Source organism: Corvus kubaryi, unplaced genomic scaffold, assembly GCF_017639235.1.
Source record: "Corvus kubaryi isolate FWS band 111438036 unplaced genomic scaffold, C.kubaryi_AGA036_p1.0 37391, whole genome shotgun sequence".
In the NCBI taxonomy this organism is placed as follows: domain Eukaryota; kingdom Metazoa; phylum Chordata; class Aves; order Passeriformes; family Corvidae; genus Corvus; species Corvus kubaryi.
This window is the reverse complement of record NW_024581130.1, coordinates 3,255,950-3,275,623: the sequence shown is the minus strand read 5'-3', so window position 1 is coordinate 3,275,623 and position 19,674 is coordinate 3,255,950. Positions and strand designations below refer to the sequence as shown.

Below are 19,674 nucleotides of genomic sequence, written 5' to 3'. Positions count from 1 at the left end.
CTTCCTCTCCTTCCTCTCCTTCCTCTCCTTCCTCTCCTTCCTCTCCTCTCCTTCCTTCTTTCCTTCCTTCTTTCCTTCCTTCTTTCCTTCCTCCCTCCCTCTTTCTCTCTCACCCACCTGCCCTTCCTTTCCATTTTTCTGCTTAGTGTCTAATATGTAACATGTTTGGAGAATAAGACTTGATTTTGATGCTGATATTTGACATAGATTCACTACAATTTGTCATCATTTTCATGAATTTCAAAGGAAAATGCATTTTTCAGAACAGGTACAAGAAAAAACAACATTATCCCGATAAAGGATCTCCTGCAGTTCCAGGGTCATGGCAACAAAAAGTCATTCTAGTTATTTTTACTGGAACAATGCATAATAGCATCATGTGCCCTGTCTGTTTTATTAGACAGTTGATGCAATTTTTGCTCATCGATAATACAATTTCTATAAGCCAAAAAAGAGGTGCAAGTTTATAGAAAAACATGAAAAGAATTTTCCTGCTGATAGACTGTTATGGTGTTCAACATCAGGGAGCCAGCCACTGTAAAGCAAATTTAATTAAGCATTTTTTTAAAAGAGAAGTTGAAAAGGAGTTGAAAGCTCTAATACAGACATTAGGAGAAGATCTTAATTTCACAGAGAGCTCATGGTTTCCTTCTGAAATAAAAGAATGGGTAAAAGACAAAGGAGGCAGAGAGAAGCGCACACATTGTGTACATGTAAGACTCAACAAAAGTCCTTTACTGTGGCTTGAGCAATTTCCTCTTGCACTGCAAAACTTCTGAACAGGAAAAGAAATTGTCTGTCCTTTGCATAGTAGTAGGAGAATTGTTACAGTGTTACAGGAAACTTCAGAGTAATTGGTCCATCCCTTTTTTGTACCCACTTAAGTTTCTAATTGTATGCAAACAACTGTTGTAGAATTTTCTATGAAAATAATCAAGGAAGCTGCTTGATTCAGATGATCCAATCAGATGGTCCATGATTCAGCCAAACTCCTCGAGTTCGGAGCTCTTAGTTTAAAGTTTCACTGATTTTAAAAGTTCACAGACTTTGCAGCAAAGACTGCTAACTCAAAGGCCTGTGTTAAATAAATCTAGAATGAGATATTAAAGACACCTTTCTGTGAAAACCTTTCCCAAGTCGATCAAAGTCCTTCACTCCAGTATTACACATAAAGATTGGACTTATCTTGCCTAACTTCGGGTGTATGAAACGTCTAAACCAGTCTTGCAGTGAGAGGGTAGAAACAGGCACTTGCAGAACATAATTCATCAGCTCTAAAACAAATGTTGAGATCATCCATTAGAGAGCCTCTGGAGTAGCCCATTTCTTGTGTTGGCTGCAGATGGAACCAGCACAGAACTTGCTTATAACAGTTCCAATCAGGTACATGGAACCCTTTGGTGAACAAAAAAAAAAAAAAGAAAAGAAAATGCTCTACAAATTTCCACTGTGGCTTTAGAAAAAACCTTTTAAAAAAAAATGTGAGTCAAACAAATTATCTTGGAATTTTGTGATAGAGGTGATGACTGGCATTTATGTTCATGGCAAGGAAATCTGAGTTAACCAGAATAGGCCCTGGGGTCCATGGAGCTGTGTTGTTGCAAATGCATCAACAAACTCTAGGACCCAGTGCTGTACTTTTACCCATCAGATAAGGTTGTAAGTTGGAAGATTATGCACAATACTGTGAATGCAGGTTTTGTGCTTAATTTATTTATTTCCACTAGACACTAACTATACTGTTGCGGGTTTGGTCTCCAAATGAGCCATTCACTTAAGACTTGGACTTGATGATTCTTGTGGGTCTCTTCCAATTCGAAACATTGTGACCTAATACAGCATTTACACCTGCCTGTTTCTAATGCAAGGATTAGGAAAAAGAAGCACCACAGGTGGAGGGAATCAGCTCACTGAGAACAGATTTTATTTTCTAAAGATTCTGGTAATCCTTGGAAATGGTGATAGTAGTTGGAATCATGGTACCTACTCTCTTGATTTTTTATAATTTAGGAAGCAATATATTCTAATTTTGAGAATATAGCCATTTAAAGGGAGTTCTCCCTTTTACAGCAGAAGCTACATTGTAACCTAACACCACTGAAATTTAGGAGATATGGTATTGTTTCAGTTCAGACAAACATTTTCCTACTGAATGTGTTTTATTCTTTTTCCCCTACCACCAAGTCCCACATAAAACATTGAAATTTTACTTCAAATCAACAATTTGAAATAAATAGTATCTCTCATTCTCATTCTTCCACTAATCTTTTCCCATTCATCTTCTCTCATGGGATAAGATGAAAAAAATGGTGTGGCCTTGATTCAACTTACAAATTCATAGCCTACTGAAAACACTCCCATGTCTGATGGTGTGGCTGTAAGTTGGAGAGCATATTCATTTTTACATATAATATTCATTATCAACACTAGTCAACAGTGTAAAACTGGGATAATGCCATAGAAATATAGATCTCTGTTAATTTAATACCTTCCAAGAAAATGACTCTTTGTATCTCAGTCTTAAAAATTCTGGAGCAGAAAGTTCATACAATCTGACCATCATCAAACGTTATCTGATGTTACTTTATACTTTAAATAGTTCAACTTGACACCCTGTTTGGTTTACCCTTTGCTAAGATGGAGGTTTTACCCTGAAATGACCTCTTTGGCTTTGCAGTGAATTGTTTTAGTAAACAGATGGATCATTTGACTCAAAGAAAAAACCCTAAAATATTCATTTAGGTCTGCAAATCATTTCTGTGAATGAGAACAGTAAATTCTAAGTGCCTGAGGCTTCAGACCTTTCAGGAGTTGGAATTCTGCATGAAATTGGGTTGTCAGTGTTTTGCCTTTATTTTATGAGATTTATTCTTTGTACTCCATGAAGCTCCATACTAGAAAACTGTTAATTACTTATTTCATTGAAATCTTTGAGGAGTTGTATTTGTTTCACTTTATTGGCAGCTTTGCTGAGCAATGTGTGATTGTATTTAGTACAACTCTGTGCTGCATATTTCATTAAAATATTTTTTTCCAATCTTACTTGTAATCAACTGAAGACAATACTTCAGTGAAAGATATGAAAACTCCCCTAACTTTCATAATTAGGAACGTCAATATAATCAGCTTGTGTTGTAGTCTGCAAACCACAAACTGAAGGGGTGACAAAGGAGTAATTCATTCCCATTTTGTGGGTATGGGCTGTCATGTTTTGGATCTATGTTCATTTATGTCAATAGAATAGAAAAGAATCTTTTGCAAGCCGTGGCATGGTTATACTTACAGAGATAAATAAAACCTTTTAAATCCATTGTAATATATACATTTTTTAAAATACTCATGTTCATCTCATAAATAATATATTGTCTAGTATCAGTTGATTTGTGACATTTATGATTTTAAAAAAACCCACTTGATTAATTGTAATAAAAGACATTTAAATTTCACCCATGTAACCCCTCTACTGGGCTCCATAAGACACAGTGGTATTTGCTTAAGGCTTCCAGAAAAGCACCTTCTCTTAATTTGCAAGGATCAAGAAATGAAAATTCCACTTCTTCCCTTGACTCTTCAGTACTGTGTTATTAGAGGCTGTTTGTACTAATAATTTGTTTGTAAATACCACTTCTTGAAGCTGCTGTCTGATTTTAAAGTAGAGATTTATTTCATGTCTTACTGAACTTGTTAACAGATAGGCATAAATGTGCCCAAAAAACTATTTATCTGCTGTTGTTTCTTTTTTTCCTGTGGGTACATACACATTGGTCCTGGTTTTGCAGGATATGACAGAAATAAGACTTTGACATTACCCCACAACTCATGACCTCAGGCGTCATGAGGTAGAACTGTTGTGTTCTTATTTGGACATGGCAGTGTTTCAGATGGCAAACGTCTGAAGTATGAGCAGACAGAACATAAAGATTTTGGATCTTACTGATTTTCTGGATCCAGCTTATGGCCACGGAATCTCAGATTTACGGGGTTGTCACCTGCTTAACAACAGAGCACTGAGTGGCCAATGCCTTTCTATCTTCCCCTCTGCCTGTTGCTGTTAGTGTGTGTTTGTTTGTTAGACAGGGAATATTGCTGTGCCATGAGAACAGCTGCCATCCCTGGAACAGCAAAGTTTACTCCAAGACAGATTTCTTTTATTGTTATTCAGAACTTAGACCTATGCTCTGTGTAGTGTCATGATGAGCATGGGAGCATTTGAGGAGGATGTTATAGGATTGCTACACTTTAATTATGTTGTTAAAGTTCTGCACCAATCTATGCTTGTGCAGCAAAATTCTAGAAATAATTCCTGTCCTCTCTGTATGATGGGTTTTTCATTGTGGACCTCAGTCTCTCTGCCATTTAAGTGAGAATTCAGTGTCAAATCAATAGTTTTTCCTGAATCCAGTGGGTAGTAAAAGAATAGGCTATTTCTTCAGAATATCTTGTTTTAACCACTGGACAGAATACAAACCTCTTAAGCAGGAAACGATTACATATAATAGGGAGTAGGATTACCTGTAATACAGTATTTAATAGAGTAGTGATAAGAGAAAATTCATAAATGTTACTTTTCTAGACTACATTGGGCAATGTCTTCCAGAGTAGCAATAAAGGAAATTTCTCACAGGCTAGGTAGGCATCACATTATTTCATTGATAGGAAATCTGATCACTGATGAAACTGTTTCCTGGAGTTAGTAAGTTAAGATCCAAACATAAACCCAAACAGAAGAAATCAAAGTCACCACAATCTTTATCATAATGAAGCAGATTTCAAAGAGAACTACATTATGCTATTTAAAACTTGCCTCTACTCTTGTCTTCACTGTGGCTTAAACAACATAGCTAATCAGAGATATGGCAAATCATTAAAAATGCTGGGGAAGAAGAAAATAGATAGATTCCAGCTTTTCCTACATACCTAGAAAGTGGCAGGCATGCCTCCCACACCTGCTCTCAGGCAGCGGGTTGTCACCTCAAGCAACTGCCAGCTTAGGACATGGCAGATCCAAGAACCTGAAATCCTCTAAGGATTAGGCTGAATCTACACAACAGTTTTGAGTGCAAATGTTTGCTTTCAACGTGTTTATTACCACGTTCCATGCATTCATCATTTGGATCCAATGCCAGTGTGACCCACAAAAGCAGAGCATCATTTCAACTGCCAGGTTTTGCCACCCCAAATGATGTGAAGCAACAATAAGATTTTGCCTATTGTATAATAGGAACATTTTAGGCCATTCAAACCCATGTTTCTGTTGCACTAAAATTCTCTGGGTTCTGATTGTGAACCATACAGCGTGCTCAAACATGGAGGAGACAGGCTGATTCTGAACAAAAGCAGCAGCTCTCCAGAGAAATGCTTGTCCAAACTGTAATCAAGAAAATCCTTCATGTCTCCTGTTAATTGGTGATTCGCCCTGCATATCTGATGGGCAGATTTATGGCTTCAAGCAAAAATCTCTCTCAAGGGATTCTTAATAAAGGGTTAAGGGTGGGATTTTCAAAAATACCAGGGGGAGTTCTTTCAGTGGCAGTTGAACATCCCCTTCTGCAAAGCACTTTTGAAAATCTCATTCATGTTTCCATGAGGCCAAATTCGGGCCAGGTTTATAATTTTTACTCTGTGTTCAGAGAGAACAGGAAGACAACAAGAATACCCTAGACCTTATTTTTAGCATTATGCTATCTAATTAAGGCAATTTTAACCAAGCATACTTCAAAAGATCCGGAACTTTAAAAACACTACTTGTTTAATCTTGCTGCATATAAAGTGTTGGTGTGTTTGATATTTATTCACAGAAGGTACTAATTAACTCCTTGGGAATGGGTAGTAGCATCTCACTAAGCCCTCTGTCAGGCAGTAGTAAGCTGGGCAGGAAAAAAATCTTAAGTTGATTTTTCAGTATTTTCTTTTTTCCATGTATTCATGCCATAAAAGTATTGAAGCAGGATCCTCCGGTATAGGTGTGCTTCACTGTCTGAATGGTCATTCCTATTTTTTTTTTAAAGCTATTTAAAATATCAACCAAAGTTACAATGTAAGTCCTAGGGCATATATTCAGTTCCTTGCCTAAAGAGTGGCTTCAGTCTATGGTTACTGCCATGTGTCGGATGGGTACAATATAAGCCAAGAGCTTTGAAATTCTGTTTGAAATTCTAAAATCTAACATTACCACTCTGGTAAGATTTTCAGTCTTGATTTCCTAATGCAGTATCAACTTCTTGAAGTTAAACGAATGTCAGTTGACACTCTTAATAGTTTGTTCCTTTAGTTATGAAATTTTTCATTGAATTTTGAGAATTTAGCAAATATTCTTTCTTGAGAAACCTTGAAGGTCTTGGCAACTTTGTAAAAAGTTTATGTCAAATGTGGTATTTCTTAAGATCGACTTGGCTGGTTTTACTTAAAATATGTTCTATAAGAGCCTGTAACCAGCCTAGGGTATGGGTAGAAGTTTATGATGGTTTGAGCCCATTTTTGTACCTTTTCAAATTAACTACAGAAGAAATTTAGAGTGTTTTTACCAAGTACCAGCAGAGGGCATTACAGCATAGTTCACTTAAAACTGTTATATTCTGGAATCACTCCAGATAAGAACAAAGTACATTGGAGGTTTGATAAGTACTTTACTGAAAGACATGTATTTATCATCACATTGAATTGATTGAGAGGATTTCCCCATTATAATAAGAAAAATCAGCGGCTTTAAACCTTGTTTGCTTCAATAAACCAAAATGCAAATCTTGCAACACAAGTAGTATTGCATACCAAAATGTGCCCCAAAAAAGTAAGTAACTTCTTAAAAGTTGGGAAGCAAATATAAAATTTTACAATTAAATATAAAGTTGTTCATGAGAATGAACTGAATATGCTTGAATGAAATCTCTCACATTTCTACTCAGGTGAACAGTTTACCCTACCAGTTAAAAAACAGTTCCCTCTTGGTTATTAGAAACTTTCCACAGCAATATGCAAAATTTCAATATTAAAAACTCTCTTACTGCCAAGGAAATCTCCCCTGGCCAATGGTTATTACTTCTATGTGAGACTATCAGTTTTAAACATGCAAAAGCAGACTGTTTCTCAGCCTCCATCATTACGAAGCAACACCTAAAAATGCCAGTTGAAGCTAAAACCTGAAATAATTTAATAAATAAATAATGTAAAATAAGTTGAAATCATTTTCTTCATCTTTGTGTGTAGGTGTAGATTTCAAATGATGTTTTTGACACATAATGTTTTGTGTCTCACTGCTGCTCTCACTTACTCACCTAAGAGCTACAGCTACAGGGATCATCTGTGGAAGGTGTAGATCCCAGATAATATCATCTCCTATTGCAGTCTATAGGAACTTTGCCTGAAACTTAAAATAGTCTTATTATTTTTTCAGTCTATCTGATATTGCCATCTGAACTACCATGCTGGTCCTGTGCCTGGACAGCAGTAAGATTTAAAAAGCAATTTTTCTGTTCTTGTTGTGTTCTTTGAAGTGGGTTTTGTGAGCCCATGAAGCTCTGACTGTGCACTCCAGCTGAACAGTAGGTTGTTTGTCCAGCAGTGCAGCTGAGGGTAAAAGCAGATAAATTGTGTTTACTCAGTAACAACTAGGACAGTACAAAACTAGCCTATTTATATAAAGGAAAAGGGTGAGTTTTCAACTTTTTATTTGAAAGCAGACTGCTGCGTTTTTAAGGCCTCCTCCAGTGCTCAGTGTGTAATCTACTCTCACATTTTCTCTGTTAAGAGGTGATAGAAGAGGAAAGTGGAAGTTGTATACCTATCTGATCCTTGCCTAAGGTTGTGCTTTGTACTTGGGAAAATGCCATTGCAGTGTAGCAGGGCTGATCCTCCGACCTGCCAGAGGCAGCCAGCACTTCACACCCTTCCACTAACCCACTGGTTTTGAAATGGTCGATGTACGCCAGGGCAGTTTTTTGAGAGGAGCAGCTGCTGGCTTTAAATGCAGTGCCAGGATCTCCGGGAAGAAGAGGAGGAAGGCGCTGACGGCATGTCTCCACAGCCAGGGGCAGGTCCTTGAGCCCGCTCCTCGCGCGGGGCAGGCCCGGCACACAGAGCCAGCTGCAGAGCAGCGCAGCCGTGTTATTACACAATGAGCCTGAGCTAATAGGGCCTGTTGAGACACAACCTGTGTTAGCTCAGGCTTGGCACCAGCACAGAATATTTACTCAGCTTCTGCACTGGAGCTGGCTCGTGTCAGGCCATCTCGGAGAGTGGGAGGAATAGTTGTGTTTGTTACTGGATGCTCCTAACTATGTAGACATGATTTGTCCTTTGGGAGGTTTTAAAGAGAACACATGCAAGACCAGTTTTCTTTTAATGAAATATTTAGCTGGGGCCCAAGGCCTTCCCTCTAGTTTGTTTTCCTTTTTTTCCCCCCCTTCTGAAGGTAGTCTGACCTTATGTGCAAAAGGAGATGTATGAGGTATGGGAGCCTGGTACTGCTGCTGGAAGGAACTGTTTTAAAATAAAATAGCCTGCTGTATGAATGGGTATACAAGGCTCATTGACAGTATTCTCTCCCTCAGCAGTAATCCTTACTTGCCCTGCAGGTTTAGTACTTTGTCAGTGTCTGCTACTGAACTCCACAATGTACATCACCTGGGCGCTTCACATCAGAATCCATTAGGATCCAGACCAAGAGTTTTGACAAGACAAAATACATTAAAAAGAAAACCCCCAAATAATTCTATGTTCCAGAGAGTGGAGAAACGCTTCTAAGGGCCAGAAAACATTTAATATCTAGCAGAATAAGATGCTTCTGATCAACAGAACTCTGTTCTCTGTTTTGAGGGTGAGGGATTTAACTGATCTTTTTTTTCCTTTTTTCCTCCATTTCCTACCTCAAAAAGTAGAGGTAGTTTGATTTTAGTCAAACAATTGAAATACGTTTATACATTTTCCTTTTCTAATTAAATTAAGTAATGTACATTTTCACAGTTCTCTTGAAGTGTGGTTTTGAGAGCTTTTAATATGGATAAGTATTGCTGGGGTATTTTGCAAGGCATTTTAGATTGACTGTGTATTTTGTACGTGCAAAAAAGGCTAAGGATGTGCTAGCCATCATATACAGAGGAAGGTAGATCCACTTGTTCATTAAAACAGGCATATTATGCCAGGGGACCAACAGCAAAGTGTACTGCTAATGTAAGATTTTTGCTGCTGCTTCCAGTAGCATACTGCATCTGCTGACAGGTAAGATGTACTTCTGACACCAAAGAATAAGCACACCATCATGGGGCAAAGACTTTCTCCTCTTCCCATGCTGGTCACACAGCACACACTCAAAAATGTCAGGGGGTGTAATTCAAATGCACTCTCTAGGCACGAAAACAGCATGTCTTTATCATCTGTAGTTCCATCCTTGCTTTCTTCCCTTCCTCCACTCAAGGGCAGAATGCAATATTAAAACTATAGTAAGCATTTTTTTTAATTAAAAGAAGTTAAATATATGGGATCAGATAGGCTTTCATCATGCAATTATAAATTGTATGCTGGTTATTTTAAATTTCAACATGCAATTGAAATGGTACTGGGTGAGCTGGCTGGGTATCTGCTTTGCATTTGACTGAGTTAATTCACTGCAGGTATTCAGTTCCTAAGTGGCATCTGCTTTAAATATGTGCAGTAATTCAATCAAAGAAATAAGATGGATAGTTTATGTAATCCTTTTCATCTCCAGATTGCTAACCTTAACTATTCATGAATTATAAATGCATACAGCAATCTCAAATTAATACATGCAAACCCCCCTTTTTTTGATGGCCTGTTGAAAACCATGGAATAGTTCCTTCTTTTAAAATATAATTGATGAAACTTACAAGCACAGTAGATCCTTTCTTCCACTTATTATTTGTAATCTTAAACAAAAATTTTGTGCAACTCATTTAAAATGGTTGTCTGTGGTAATATCAAACCTTTCCTCTGATGCAGGAACATAGGTAATTTTCTCTTCAAAATTTTGGATGCATCATTCTTACAGCCCTTTTCAGTGCCAACAGATTCTGTGGCATGAATGGGAACCCAGAGGCAGATATTACAGAACAATAACACTCTGTTGAAGCTCTCACAATTCCTGGAGTAATTAAGTAAAGGAAAAAGAAGCCTTTCTCTTTCATTTTGTTAGTTCATTCAATGCCATTTGGGTGATTTGGCTTGTGAGCTCTCTTCAGGCAGTCAGAACAATCCACTAGGTGACACCCTCATACTACTCGTATTGAGGCAAGGAGATAGTGAGTACTGAATGGTTCATTTGTTAAACATTTAAAGCAAATACTGAGATTTCAGGGACAGGTCTCTCTTTGTTTAGCAATATCAGAGATAACACTGGTTTTGTAATAAATACTGTGTTGTTTGTATATAAATTACATATTAAGCAGATTAGCATTTTGTCGCTAACAAGAACAAAACCACAAAGCAGGAGTTGTATGCAATATTTCCTATAATTATAATATTTTTTTTAAAGCATAAAGCTAGTCTGCTGAGTAGACTGAATAGCAAATATGCCTTTAGCATTTTTTACGGGGGCAACAGAAGGAATATAGCTTCAGTGATTTTTTTTTTTTTTTCCAGAGGGGATGGGCTATAGCATCTTTGAACAGAAATGAAAAGACCCATTCACCCCTAATATAAAGGAATATTAAAGGATAGAATTCAATGGAATTTTGCATGTTTGTGCCAGTGGTGATTTTTTCTTGAAGTTCTTTATGTTGATAATGATGCTTTATAAATCCTTTGAAGAAAGCATCTTTTATCTTGTTTTTATACACCTAGCATAATGAGGCTTGAGCTTCTTTAGGGTCTCTATCTGTGAATTCATCATAGAAAATAAAATACTGTATTTTATTGCTATTATTCCTTGCTCTGCAATGACTCGAGTACTATTCTAAATGCTGTATGTAGTGAAAGACACTGGAAGTCTGAATTCACTTGCAGTGTAATTAAGAGTAACATCAAAGAAAATAAGAATTACATCACAAAATGTAAATAAAAGCAAAATCATGGTAAGGCCCTAGCAATCAAACATAAGAAAACAATGTCTTTGAACAGCATGTTTAAACAGTAACCAGACAGGTCAAGAAAGAGACAGAAATTGACTTATATGGGTATGGAAATCATAGAGTTTCTTGTTTGCTCATAATAATTATCCCAATTAATTATATGGCAACTGTAGGTTTTCAAGCTTTTGCTATACATGCACTTTTTATACTCAGCTGCCCTTTACAGTACTCCTTCTTCTAACAATTTCAGTGCTTGTTCAGATCCAATGTAGAAAAACCCAGTTTATTTACTAATGAAAATACCATTGAAATAATATACTCTTCTGCTATCAGATATGTTTATTGACTTCAGCTAGGGTTCCTACCATGGTTAAGGCCCATTATATGCTTAGAGACAAATATACAAAGCGAGATGTATATATAATTCCTCATATTTTTCCATTTAATTTCAGCTTACACTTAGAAAAAATGTAATAGTTTTTTCAGACCGTTTACTAAATAATGCAACCGATCATTTCCACGGTGCCCTAAACAGTCTGGAAGAAAGAGTTTTTGAAACTTAGTTATATCTCTATAATCCCTATGATGTCAATGGAAGCTTAGTTGTAGCCTATAGAATAAAGGTACTGATTCAGTAATCCTGGCTGCCAGGCTCGGAACGATAAACTCCATGAGTTTCTGCAGACACGAGCGTGTGTGACCGTGTAATGTGCACACAGAGGTATTCCTGGCAGCCAGCGCCGCAGATAACCGGAAGGCTACACGGCACTTTGGAGATCAGGAAGGGGGAGAGTCATTTGAAGTTCAAAAAGGTTTGTGGAGAGAGAGAGTTTGCCCCCACAACACATCCAAGACGTCATGTGCATATCTCTACCCTTGGAGGGAAGTGCCTGGGATCTTCAGTACTTACAGAAGTTCAAGTTCTTCTGAATAATCTCTCAAAGAACATCATCCCTTGTATCAGAGGCAGCACTGATTTTAGTCACTTTGAGGGAAGAGTGCCATCTGCTGAATCACAACTATCAGTTCTCTAGAACCTTTCCTTTTTTGTTTGAGGTTTCATGACCAACTCCTGCGCCTCAAACTCAGGCAGCATCTTTAATCTTGTGCTTGGTGATTCTGTTCTCCCAGAAATTACATGTTTGTGTAAGTTTTAAAAATGGTATTACATATTACAGAATAAACACAGCAAGTACATCCGCTGTATAATACTCATACACGTACTGTTCCCCACATCTGAAAAGGTTAAAGCCATATTTCTCTTCCTAGAAACATTTTCTGACAGATACACATACACGTGTGCGTCTCATAGGAATGTTTGCACATCTCAGTATCACGGACAATAAGGGTGCTTTAATAGCACACATTTTGTAAGAACATCTGCAGAATTAAAGATGATGTCAATGACTTACAAGACATTCTGATGAAATTCTGTAGGCTTACAATTTGAAGAGATTCACTCAGCTGTGCAGCTGTTATATATTATTACAATCTAAACGAATTTTAAGAAAGATAATTAGAGCAGTATACATTCACTCCTAGCAATTTTTCCGAAGAAAGCACTGACAGCTAAACATTACATTATGAAGTATCTGAGACAGTACAAATTGAACAAGCCTTTGAAGCTCTACTGTACTTTCACTATAGGTACCTAAAGTAGAATGACTCTGTTCTTCTCAAAAGATAAAAATTTCTTTATAGTGATTGAAACAGTCCTAGAGGCTCATTAAAGATGGGGTTGCTGTGGCACAAAAGCTTTAAACTGTTTTACGTAGGCTCATCTCGTGATCACATGGTAAGGTCATTCAAGCTCCAGAGCTTTAATCCACTGCTGTATGTAGAATTTCTCTGCATGTGAATTTGAAATTAGCAGCCAGCATACACAAGACTTTGACATGGCATAAAATTTTACCGGCCCTTGTTTTAAATTTACCTAAGCAAAAGTGTGTGTGAATCTAGAAACCTACTATTGCACTAATGAACAGGAAACAGATTCGTCTTGAGTAGAGAAAACTCTCTGGGAATTAGGAAAATGTTTTATTTACCTTCTGTACACCTTGTATATGTTTGCTGCCAGTTACAAAGTAAATGGATTAATTTATGTTGCTAGATAATACATATGCCATAGAAATGCATTAGAATTATGTTTTATAATTAGAGATTAGAGGAAAAATTATACATCCCATATAAACAGAGGAATACATAAGAATGACACAAGTAAATAAATACATGTGTACATAAAATATGTGTGTACATACATTCACAGAATAAGTGAACCCATTTATTCCCTTTAGAGTGGCCTACTGGTCGATGTGTGTATTTGCTTTTTTAAGAGATGCAATCAATTAAAATATGTAACTTAGTACAATGTGAGTCTGTCAAGTATTGATACCACAGAAGGAATAAAAAAAAAAGGCCTTCAAAATGTTATTGGTGGTGCTGGTGGTATGTTTTCCTCTGGAAGACTATTTAGTCTAGGCTTAAAAAAAAAGAACTCTGACTGTATAGGAACTGGAACAGGTTACCCAAAGATAGTATTAAATTTCAGTCATTAGAAATGGATAGTAATGGGATTACAAAATACCTGCTAGTGAGGGTCTACTTATACTTGACCCTCTCTGGGAACAGAGGTGAAACAAATGAACTCTTGCAGCTCATTTTCAGCCCTGCATGTGACTCTCGTTTATTTAATTAATTATAAAAGAACAACCCCAAATCTAATATATTGAAATCTAAAACTTCTCAATAGAATTCAAGGATTATCTCAGGCCTCTTCGCTGTTTTTGCAGTGTGGTTTTAACTCCGGAGGTGCAAATACATTTTTCTTTCATGAAGTGCAGCATGATGCATGAGGTCACAACAGGAAGAGAAATGGTTGGCTAGGTACAGCTTGAAGAAATCTGCTCATATTCAAAAGTATTCACTGTTATTGATTCCACAATTATGATTGCTTTCTAAATGTGTTTGAAGTAGGACACTAATTTGTTTTTCTCTGTGAAAATTAATGTCTGATTGATGTTAAAGCACTGGATTGTTTTTCTAACTTTTGGGTGTTCTAATGTTTCATCAATTCCCATCAGTTTTAGAAGAAAATCTCACCAGTTTGGTTGCTGATGACATAGATACACTGTATTCATATAACCACGAGCTTCTTTTCCCAATGTAAACCAGTTTTGCTTTGCATTATTGAAAATTTGTCTTTACAGACCTTGTACACATAAAAGCAGACTAAAACAGATTCAGTGCAATCCGTAGGACCTTTCTGCTGTTGGAGTTTTGGTCAGTTTCCTCTGAGGGACACAAAACGGGGCAAACCCAGTGACATTCCTTGTGTTGACTGATGGTGCCTGTGAGCACCCGAACCTGTTTGGCTGAGAACAGTGTGGGGTCATAAATCCTGTGACAGGAAGTACATCAAGGGTCTTTCTATAGAGTTTTATTATCCCACTGCAGACTTGCTTGCAATGAGGTTAATATATTCAATACACTGCTTGGAAATGAAATTTCTGATGTCTCATTCAATCCTCATAACTTAGCGAATCAAATCTAGGAATAGCTGGAACTTTGCTGTGAGGTGGTAGTGCTACTTCTTCCAAGTACACCTTCCCTCTTCCCCTGCAGTGTTCTTCCCCTTCTTCCCCCACCACTACCTCTCGTGGTGTGACATAAAGCTGACATGGCCATGCGGAGTTGTTCCTGTAGTATTTATCTGTGCACTGTGCAGGAGCGAGGACTTGAGGATGCTTCTCCTGGAGATTTGGTCCACGCCTGGAGCACGGCCAGGCCACAGGCGATGCGAATCATCCAGGGAAGCGTTGTTTCCTCGCTCCGTCGGGAATACCAGTGGAGACCCGGGCGGGGGTTTTGTGTGTTCGTTTGTTTTCGGCGGGGGTGGCCGGGGGAGATCTGAACTTCTTCTGTGCCCGAGGCTGCCCCCATCCCCTCCCCGAGTCCTGGCTGCGCCGTGCCCAGGGCACGGTCGGCTCCGGGAGCCGCCGCGCGCGTTACCTTCGGCGGGGGAAGAGGCGGGAGGCGGCGCCGGCTCCGCGCGGGGCGGGGCCGGGCGGGATGCGCCGGGCCGGGCAGCGCCGCTCGGGGCGTGCGGGGGCCGCGTAGGTGCGGCTCCTTTAAGGTGTCCCGAGGCGGCACCAGAGCTGCCGCGGCGGCGGCAGCGCGGGCAGCAGGCGGAGGCGGCCGGGAGGGGGAAGGGGAAACCCGCGGCGGAGGCGAGCGGCTCGACGTGACACCAGAAAGTTCAGGCGCGGCGGGCTCGGCCCCGCCTGACTCGTGCACCCCTGCCCCGACAAGGCGAGGAGCCGCTCCTCCTCCCTCTCCTCCTCCCGCAGCCGCCGCACCGAGGGCGGGCGGTTGGGGTGGGTGGCTCGGGGGCGTTGGCCCGGGGAAGTTTTGCTCGCCCTCTCTCTTTCCCCTTTCTTTCTTCTTTGCTCCCATCGCCCCTCTTGTGCCCTCCTCCGGCGCTGGGGCGGGGGCGAGTGTGGGATTCCCGCGTGTCGGGGCGGGGGCGGCGGCGATGCTGGGCTGGGCTCGGGGCTGCCGCCGGGGCTCCCCTGCCCGCCGCCCCGCCTGACCGCGGCCGCGCTCCGCCGCGGCCCCCGACGCGCCCGCCTCCTTCCCCCGCCATGGGAGCGGGCGCTGCCGCCGCTCCGCCGCCGCGCTCTGCCCGCCGCTCGCCGGGCGCGCAGTGACTCGGCGGGGACACTTCGTGGAGCTCCTTGCCCGCCCCTCGCCTTCGCCGAGGGCGGCGGTGGCCGGTCCGTGCCCGTCCCGGCTGCGCTCCGTTACCGGCTCGTCCCGGGCGCCCAGAGCGGGGTCTGTGGCCGGGGCAGCAACTTGTTCTCGGGAGGCGGCGGACCTCGGCTGCGGGAACTCGAGGATCTTTTGTTTTCTCTATCGCTTTGGATAGTCCTGGGAAGTGTCAAGGCGCCGCTGAGCAAAGCCCGGGCCAGAAGGGGGGAGGCCGGCCGGAGTTGGCGTGCGTCTGGAGCCCCGCGGACCTGACAGCGCCGTGCCCGGAGGGGGCTCGCCCCGGGAGTCCGGCGGGATTAGAGAACCTCGCTTACGTTAAGCTTCTGTGGAATTACAACTGGGGGCTCTTCGCTTCTCCCCCCGCTCTTCTGGCATGAGACTGCTTGCAGGCGCCACCCGAGGACAATGATCGCGGAGTTTGCTCACTTTTACCTCTTTGGATTCATATGTGTCACCTCAGGTAACCACCGCACGCGGGCGGGTCAGATACGCGGCGGTGGCAGCGCTCCCGCAGCCGCTCTCCTCCTTCCCTCTTCCCACCCCCCGTTTGGCCCCTCTGCGCTTCCCGGCTCCCTCCTTTGCTCGGAAACCGAAGCTCAGCTTCCAGCCTGTGGGCGCCCGGACCGCGTTTGCCCCGGGAGCTGCCGCCGGCCGTGGGGGCTGCCCGGGGCCGGGCGCGGGGAGCCGGGTGTGGGGGGATGCGCGGCTCCGGGTCCGGTCCCGGTCCCAGGGCTCCCGCCGCCGGCTGCTCCTGAGGGTCGATTGATGTAACCACGGCTGCTGCTGAGCCGAGGGGGCGGCGGGCAGGGACCCCCTTCTCCCGCGGGAGGTGGCTGCGCCCGCCGCTCGGCGCGGCTGCCCGCGGGTACCGCGCACCCTCCGCCGGGCGGACCCTGGAGCATCGCCCCCTCCCAGCCCTCGGGCCGGGTTAAACCCCGCGCAGCCGCCACCGGGGGGGGACCACGGCGGTGAGGAGGAGGAGGGAGGGCTTGGGGATGGGTTTTGCTTCACCTTGACGATTAAAGTTACCCACGTGTGTGAAGTGAAGCGCCACCGTGCTAAGTGGGAGTGGGGGAGATGGCCGAAGAGATAGGGGGGGATTAATGGTCATTAGGCACAGTTTGCGCGGGGTTTATGCGTGTTGGGGCATCTTACGGTGCCTGTAGGTTCCAGATAGGGCGGCAGTAATAGGGCATTGTGGAGGGCAGGTTTGGCTCTGGGCGCCCCGTGGAGAGCGGCGCTGGGCTCGGGGCGGGTGCGGCGCTCCCGGCGCCGCGGGGCGCGCATGTGGCCGCGGTGGGCGTGGGGGGCTCGGGAGCTTTTCGGGTTTGTCTCTACGCAAGGACCCTGTTTCTCTCAGGAGGCCGGGTTTATCTCCCTGCAGTATTGTTTCTCGTTCTTAGGAACGCCTTGTGTCACACGCTAAGTGAGCGCAGTAAATCCTTGTGCCATAGTGAAGGTTTGGGCACTAACTTTTCTACCTTAATTGATTTTTATAAATTTGCGGAGGACCCCTTTGAGTCATTAAAGTTATGGTAGCATGAGACATCCGGTCAGTGAATGAATGAATGAAGTTTTTGAAAGACTTAAGTACACTGCCTCAAGCTTTAAGTCTTAATTATGTCACTGAATGTAGTAACTTATGTCTGTTTCTAGATTATATCATAAATTTAACTATTAATTTTTTGCTCTTAGGTATTAGTTTGCTCCTTGTGGCTTTGGATGTGGAAAACTTTGCATCCCTGAGTAGCTCTCACCCTGTTCACTTTTGACCATGTCAGTCATGCCATCTTTAATTTGATTTTTCTCTGTGTTGCCTCCTTCATGTGATGGAAGAAACAAATGGAATGGGGAAGAGCCTTTGCACCCCTTTGCTCTTTCTGAATCTTTCATGGCAATCATCCCCACCTTAGAAAAGTTGATTTCATAGATAGCTTCTGTATTGGGGTGTTTTAAGTTCCAAGTTTAGAAACAATTTTATTCAATTTATTTTTGAATTCTCTTATCTACTTATCATATAAATGCTCAACAGAGTTAAGTTGCATGCAAGTTTTTTTTTTTTTCAATTTTTTTTCTTTCCCTCCAGGATGGGGATGCTCTCTCTAATAATGTTGATTCCAGCTGAGTTGGAGAGGAGAAAAAAAAGAAGAAAGAAATGAATTTTTATGGAGGTTTTTAATTTTGTCATGTAAACAAATTCAGTAAGAGAGATAAGAGACAAGCACCAGATAATAACTCTGTTCCAAATCCTTCACCAGAGGAATTTCTTTTTCCCCTCAACTACGGTGTGGTCAAGTAGTTAGTCTTGTGTCTGGAACAATGGAGATGCCAGAAACCTTTGGCAGGATGAAGTTTGAGGGCAGATGGCTGCAGTGCAGAAGGAAGGACAGGAGTCATCTACACCAGTTTTCACACTGAAATCCTTTGAGTTCTGCTGACAGCTGATCTTGCAAGTTGATTGATCCTTTCCTCCCTCTTCCCCTGAAGGTTCTCACTTCCCTCACTTACACCCACTACTGAATCAATGGTTTGTGTGGCCACACTCTAAATGGCATGTTAGAAACTTCTGCTGAGAGGTGGGAAATAATTGGGGGATGGGAAAGAGAAAAAAATTTAATAATAGAAAAGTAAGTGGGTTAGTGTTTGTTAAAACAGTAATTGGTAAACCACTTAGAATTTAAAACCCCTAATTTTTACCCTGGTGTTGTCTCTGTGGAATCCTGTGAAGTACCTTCTTTCATGTAAGCCTGTGGTTAATAAATGTTGAATAAATTTAAATTTGAATAGTGTTGAAAATTGGAATATAGCAGCTTTCCTCTCTTATTCTCCCAGTGTAATTTCAGTGCTTCTTTGCATAGAGAATAAAAATTGCTTTAAGGGATACTTCTCTGGTATCCTTGTTTTCTTGAGTATTTACCTGCATTCTGCCCTTTTTCCTTCATTCTGAGGCAGAATTTGCTTCAGAATGCATGGATTTTTCATGTCTCCACTCCCCAGTAAGCAGCATCATCAAATGAATATGTTTGGGAAAGAAAAGCTTTCACTTATCTGAAGGGCAACATGCAGAACATTTTTGCTGGGAACGAGTGTCAAGGTTCTGGTTTTCCACATGGGTGTTCACTGCTCTAGCAATTCTCAAGGCTAAATATGTCACTGTGTGATTTTTCTGTTTCCCTCCGTGGAAATCTTTATATTTTGACGAGTTATTTCATTGCATTGCTGATTCCCATCTGCTCAACACCCACCCTTTCCCCCTTTCCTGTCCATGTTATCCCTTACTAATTATTGTACTTCCAATGGGATTGGTACATTTGCTCCAGAGGTTTTTTCATGCTGTGTGGAACAGGCACTGCTGACACAGCGAGGCAGGCCTGTTTTTCAGTGATAGTTCTAGCCAGTGGAGGGCAAAATTGTCTCTTGTATTCCTTCATGGGAGGGTTATCTTTTGATGGTTAATAGTTTAAGGGTGTCCATGGAGTGTCCCCAAAGTCCTTTCCAGCTGACTAACCTACCTATTGGAGTAAATAAATCAGCCATTACCTTGATACATTTTGTTTGTTTGTTTCAGAAGTTTGGACTTAAAAGCTCCCTCATGAAGTGCTAGACCATTTCTGGAAATGTTTCTACTCCTTTTACGTATTTTCTGTCTAACAGTAATAAATCAGGAGAGCTTTTTTAAAAAAAATACAGGGTAATTCAAAGGATTATGAAAGTATTAAGTTCCTAATCCGTAAAAGCAAGTAAGTCACCCAGGAAAACTTAAAAACTGCATTTTTCACCTATCCCCTAATGCATTGTGTGCTGTTCTAAGTAATTCTACTGTAAGAATATTTAAGAAGGATTGAGCCAGCTGCTTAGAGCTGAAGAAGCTGGCCACGCTTGTATTGTG

At 41.6% G+C, this 19,674-nt stretch overlaps 1 protein-coding gene across 8 annotated transcripts in view; it reads left to right on the top strand.

Moving 5' to 3' along the window:
- The window catches only part of ROBO1 (roundabout guidance receptor 1), a 699,448-nt gene that overhangs the window by 387,660 nt on the left and 292,114 nt on the right, over positions 1 to 19,674 (top strand). The window contains exon 1 of one of the 8 annotated variants that reach the window (XM_042037875.1): positions 15,664 to 16,245. The exons of the other annotated variants lie outside the window; for them this stretch is intronic. Within the exon in view, the coding sequence (XP_041893809.1) occupies positions 16,191 to 16,245 (55 nt within the window). The 5' untranslated portion in view covers positions 15,664 to 16,190. Of the gene's footprint in view, positions 1 to 15,663; positions 16,246 to 19,674 lie in introns of those variants that run through there. 8 annotated transcript variants of the gene reach the window in all.